General features: G+C 48.2%; 1 protein-coding gene across 1 annotated transcript; it reads left to right on the top strand.

Annotated features, from left to right (window-relative positions):
* Positions 1-2,233: 2,233 nt before the first annotated feature.
* Positions 2,234-5,133, top strand: LOC115391506 (polyadenylate-binding protein 1-like). Its single transcript, XM_030095780.1, has 9 exons — positions 2,234-2,426; positions 2,587-2,780; positions 2,921-3,039; positions 3,146-3,285; positions 3,368-3,462; positions 3,546-3,683; positions 3,853-3,948; positions 4,138-4,380; positions 4,960-5,133. The coding sequence occupies exons 1-9, from the start codon at positions 2,234-2,236 to the stop codon at positions 5,131-5,133; spliced, it is 1,392 nt and encodes a 463-aa protein (XP_029951640.1).
* Positions 5,134-5,777: the final 644 nt, after the last annotated feature.

Here is a 5,777-nt window from a genome sequence, read left to right as displayed (position 1 = left end):
CTCGTCTAGCAGTCATGTAAATAAATACACAATCCCATCACCTTATATTCCTATTTATTCTGTAACAGTGTTATTTCACAATAACCAGTGTTATTTCACTGTAGCCTTAGTACACAAATTTACCTGTATAGACAAAACTCTTACTTGTTCACCTTGATCTGAAAATACAAAATCACCTCTCTGTTACCTTGAATCACCTTGTGTTTTTTGTTTTTGGGGGGCCGAGCCCCGTAGGGCGAGGACCCTATTGTAGTTCTAGATTATCTTATCATTTGACAGATTTGAACTCTGATTAGACCCCCTTAATATCCAAAACTCACCAAATTTGGCATGCATATGATGACCGGTGAAAAATTGAATAAAATGTAAAAATTTAGTCCATCACTGCCAAAATGTTTTTTCCTGGCGCCGCCTAGATACATGAAAATGGCCGCCACGGCCTGTAGGAATGTCATAAAGAGATCAAACCAACTCTCTCTCGTTTCTCATCAAGACGTAAAAATGACATGCTGACACCCCTGACCTAAATCCAACAGGAAGTCTATAATTTGCCTTTCAAAGTAAAATTTCACTCAAATTCACACCTCATTAAAAAATGACCTTCTCTGAGCGCGTTTGTCACAGAGATTTCCAAACACCACCAGATGACAGAGGAGAAGTCGCTGAACAAAAGTTATGAACAATTGTTTATTAATAAGTCACACGATGTGGATTTTATTAGCCTAAAGTTTGAGTTTGAAATCCTAAATGTGCTGCATCTCATATCCAGTTGGTCTTGGTGAAAAGGGAGCTGAGTTCTGGACATGTCCTGCTGGGAGGAGGCCCCGGGGGAAACCTCGGACACGCCTAGGAACGCCTTGGCATCCTCCAGGAAGAGCTGGAGGAGGTGTCTGGGGACAGGGAAGTCTGGGCATCCCTGCTTCCGAGACCCAGTCCTGGATCTGGACCGGGTGGATGGATGGATGGACGGATGGACGGATGGACGGACAGCACCCATCCTCCAAGGACCGGCTTCTCATCTCTGCTCGAACTGACTACAAGGTCTGATTCCTCACTCAGGGGTTTATGGAAACGCCCCCTCCTACCTGCAGGAAGTTCTCACACCTCAACACACTCACGCTGTTGCTACAACTGCAACCTTCTCCACCCCTCCATGGTGATGGTGGCGTTTTTCATAAACGTGAGTGCTATGCCATGCCTCCCTAATGTAAATGGCAAAAGCGTGTGTGTGTGTGTGTGTGTGTGTGTTTGTTACACATCTATTTTCACTGTGAGGTCTGAGCTGAGATGTGAGCAGTTTTTCATCCAGTTTGCATGGCTGCAGAAATGTCATGCTTCAGTAACCCAGAGGTGAAACTGAAAAAGATTTTTTTTACTGTGAGCGTCAGAAGCCTTACATAGAAATAAACTGAAATTGTCAAGGCTGTAGGATCATCCATGTAGCAGGAATGAATTTATTAAAATGCGTAAACTTTTGGATTTCAGCCAGAAAATCTCTCTCCAGAATGCATTGCAGCGGATGGGAGAAAAATCTGCACTCTCCTCAAACAAACGCATCTGGAGAGAGAAAATTTTTACATAGAGAGAAAATGAAAGCACTGTGAGAATCACAAGGACTGTAGCTACGATTTGATGTATAATATGTTCAGATTGAGCCAGAAATGTGGGGGTGAGAGAACTCTACTGCATTAATACTGTAGTCAACATAATGTCTCCAACTGGTTTCCATAGCAACAGTGTGTGCAGATCACTATGGGGAATTTGATGACATCATCCTACATTGGAATGCTGAATCAAAGTGAAGCTGTGATGACATCACCAGAGCTGATGTACTGGACCTCCAGACTCAGCTCTCCATTCTGAACTATTCAGAGCTCCGGATCGGCACAGCGGCCTACTGAGGAGAGACATCACCCACCAGCGAGTTAGACACTTCTGACCGAGCTTCTGTTCGCGAGATCTTTCTGGATTTCAGTTTTAGAGTACATTTGGACCGAGGACAATCTTCTGGCAGTATCTTATGAGTACATTTGGGCAGGAGAGAGAACCTTTAGAGCAGCGTTCACTGAGAGATGTAAGAAAACTTGTTTTTAAATGAGAGTTTCTATAAGTTTCCACTAAAACTGGGAATAGTATTTGTCATTGCTGTGATATTGGACACTTATGTAAATAATGACATTCTGGACCAATGTCTTTTCAGTTGTCAGGTTCCAGGAAGATAAAGACAATGATTATGGACCAGTTTTCGCCCATCAACCCGACAGCTTCTCTCTATGTGGGAGACCTGCACCCCAGCACCACTGAGATGATGCTGTATGAGGCCTTCAGCCAGGTGGGGCCCGTCATCTCCGTGAGGGTGTGCAGACACCGCCTGACCCGCCGCTCCCTTGGTTATGGTTTTGTGAACTACCAGAACCGCCAAGATGGTGAGTTTTATTTAAACAAGCTCTAAAGGAGGCGCTGTGCCTCCAGAGTGTCTTTCTTCATGTTTTCAGTCTTAGTCCTGTGTGATGCTGCATCTCGAGGGGCGACCCTGTTAACAAGCTGTTGTTTTTCTTTTTGTCTTTTCTTGTGGTCTGTGTGTAGCTGAGCGAGCCCTGGATGAATTGGCATTCACTTTGATCAACGGCCGGCCGGCGCGGATCATGTGGTGCCAACATGACCCCTCCCAGAGAGCCAGCGGAGCGGCCAACATCCTCATCAAGAACCTCGACAAGTCCATCGACAGCCTGGCCCTCCTGGACACATTCTCGGCCTTCGGGACAGTGCTGTCCTGTAAAGTGAGTACGGGGGCTTTGCCCTGTTGACATGTAGAGCGTTTACTTTGCATAACAGTCTTAAATCTTGTGGATTTGATTGTTTTTGTGAAAATGCATGATGCTTGTGAATGTTTCTGACTCCTGACTCTTCCTCTTTCTAGGTGGCCTGTGATGAAAACAACATCTCCAGGGGTTACGGCTACGTCCACTTCGAGACGGCAGAGGCCGCTGAGCGGGCCACTAAGACGCTGAACGGAATGCTGTTTAACGATCAGCAAGTGTAAGTGTGATTTCTGCTCCTCAAACTGCTCCATCCTGCTACTGCAAGTTATGAAGGCAGGTTTTGACACATTTGACTTTATGTTTCATGATATTTCCTTCAACAGAACGATCGAACCGTTCCAGCCATACGAGGACAGGGAGGCTGAGCTTGACATACGTTCCAGGGAGTTTACCAACGTCTATGTCAAGAACTTTGGAGAGGGCATGGATGATGGCAAGCTAAAAGAGCTCTTCAGCAGATACGGTAAGAGAGTCAGATTTAATCTCCACTCAGCATTCACAGCTGAGGATGTGAACCGATATTAATCAGCTGCTGTTTATGACAGGACCAACATCCAGCGTCTGTGTGATGAGGGACGAGAGTGGAGGGTCAAAGGGATTTGGATTTGCCCGGTTCGAGACACACGAGGACGCACAGAAGGTAAGAACCACTTCTGAGGACGACTGACGGATAGATGACACATTCTGCTTCAAATCACGATAACCATGTTTATTTCCTCCCAGGCGGTGGACGACCTTAACGGCAAATACTTGAACGGCCGGCAGCTGTTTGTGTGTCGTGCCCAGAAGAGAGGAGAGCGGCAGATTGAGCTCAGGCGCCGGTTTGAGCCCGAGACCCTGGATCGCGGGGCCAGGTATCAGGTCAGTAGGTCACTGAACTCATGTATCCGGTCACTTTTTGAGGAGCAGTTCCTTCACCCTCAGAATGAAAGTGGCAGAGCACCTTTGAGTCCAGGCTGTACTGTTTACAGAGAGTGAATGACTGTCATTTGGGTGGTACTAACTTCTCCTTTGTCCTTGAATTAACTAGGGGGTCAACCTGTACATTCACAACTTGGATTCGGACATGAATGAGGAGCGTCTGTACAGAGCTTTCAGTGACTTTGGAAGCATCGTAAGCGTCAAGGTGAGCAGTCAAGCAGCAGTGAATTACAAACTTTAATGGATTTCTAATTCCTAATTCCTGTCGTATGTCAATACGTCTTGTGTAAACTAAGGTGACAGACATTTTGAATGAGTTCTCTGAGAAAGACGATGTTTCATTGAATTTTATCATACCTGAACTGAAAGAGTTAAACTTGTGTCTCTTCTACAGGTGGTGAGAGAGGGGGAGCGGTGCAAAGGCTATGGGTTTGTGTGTTTTTCATCCCCTGAGGAGGCCACCAAGGCCATTAAGGAGATGAACGGCCGCGTGTTGGGCACCAGGGCCCTCTATGTGGTGCTGGCCTGGGCTCGCCCCGGTGTCCGTCTCCAGCAGGGGCGCTGTATGCGACCCCGACGTGAGGCCTACATGGGACCAAGGTATCAGCCCTACATGAGGCCCCGGCGGGAGCCACAGGTACACCCCCAGCAGCAGCCTCACCCAGACCTCCAGCAGCAGCCTCACCCAGACCTGAAGCAGCCTCACCCAGACCTCCAGCAGCCTCACCCAGGCCCCCAGCAGCCTCACCCAGGCCCCCAGCAGCCTCACCCAGACCTGCAGCAGCCTCACTCAGACCTCCAGCAGCCTCACCCAGACCTCCAGCAGCCTCACCCAGGCCCCCAGCAGCCTCACCCAGGCCCCCAGCAGCCTCACCCAGACCTGCAGCAGCCTCACCCAGACCTCCAGCAGCCTCACCCAGGCCTCCAGCAGCAGCCTCACCCAGACCTGCAGCAGCAGCCTCACCCAGGCCTCCAGCAGCCTCACCCAGACCTCCAGCAGCAGCCTCACCCAGACCTCCAGCAGCCTCACCCAGGCCTCCAGCAGCAGCCTCACCCAGACCTGCAGCAGCCTCACCCAGGCCTCCAGCAGCCTCACTCAGACCTCCAGCAGCCTCACCCAGACCTCCAGCAGCCTCACCAACAGTGGCGGCCCCGTGTACGTGACCGACGTGAGCCCCACCGGCGTTCGCAACATAGGCCCTACATGCGCCCTCAGCGGGAGCGTAACGCACACTTCAGACGTGGGCCCCACACGCCCCCCCAGCAGGAGGCCCACTCACACACCCAGTGGGAGCCTTGGGAATGCCCCAACTGCGGGCACAACATTCAGCCCCTTTATGAGCCCGATGTGCAGCCCGGGCAAGATTCCCACGTGCGCCCCCGGTATTGACCCTACATTCAGCCCCGGTTTGGACCCTGTCTGTGAAAAGATGGAATCGTTTCATGAAAAGATGAGGAAAGGGGAAAAAAAGACAAAAAGAAAGAAAGAAGCATCGAAGAAGCAAAAGTGCCGAAAAAATGATTGATATCATTATGAACTAAGGGCAGGAAGGAAAGAAAGAAAAAGGAAGTCAAGCATTGAAGAAGAAAAAAAACCTCTGAAAACATCAATAGAATCTTGATGACAAACACAGAGGGAAGGAAAGAGAAAAAGAAGCATTGAAAAGGAAAATGAAAAAAAATGACTATCTCTCTTAAAAACATAAAAAAAAATAAACATTTGAATGCATCAAACAAATCTTGAAGAATCTGTCTTTGATCGATGTAGTTCACATGATGAAAAGGAGGAAGAAGAACCTCAGTCTGACTCAGAAACAGTCTGTTCTGAGGAGGGCTCCTCAGAGCCACTTTATAGAGAAACTCCAAACAAAGGATGAATCTGGGGCGAACAAACTTCAATATTCTGTTTTTGGGCTTCTGAGACCTACATGACATGACTGAAAACTAGCATAATATGTCCCCTTTAAGTTTTGGCAAATTTAAAATCAACCTACATCTGACACAAAGCACCAATTGAATTATAGACAACAGTGT

Source organism: Salarias fasciatus, chromosome 7 (genome assembly GCF_902148845.1).
Source record: "Salarias fasciatus chromosome 7, fSalaFa1.1, whole genome shotgun sequence".
Lineage (NCBI taxonomy): Eukaryota > Metazoa > Chordata > Actinopteri > Blenniiformes > Blenniidae > Salarias > Salarias fasciatus.
The sequence above is the reverse complement of the archived record's forward strand: the minus strand, read 5'-3'. Positions and strand labels throughout refer to the sequence as shown.

Excerpts from the sequence above, each read along its gene's own strand:
- LOC115391506 (XM_030095780.1), top strand. The coding sequence starts at position 2,234 with ATGGACCAGTTTTCGCCCATCAACCCGACAGCTTCTCTCTATGTGGGA. Across the intron at positions 3,286-3,367 it reads AGAGCTCTTCAGCAGATACG|GACCAACATCCAGCGTCTGT; the intron begins GTAAGAGAGTCA and ends TGTTTATGACAG. Across the intron at positions 4,381-4,959 it reads GGCCCCGGCGGGAGCCACAG|CGGGAGCGTAACGCACACTT; the intron begins GTACACCCCCAG and ends ATGCGCCCTCAG.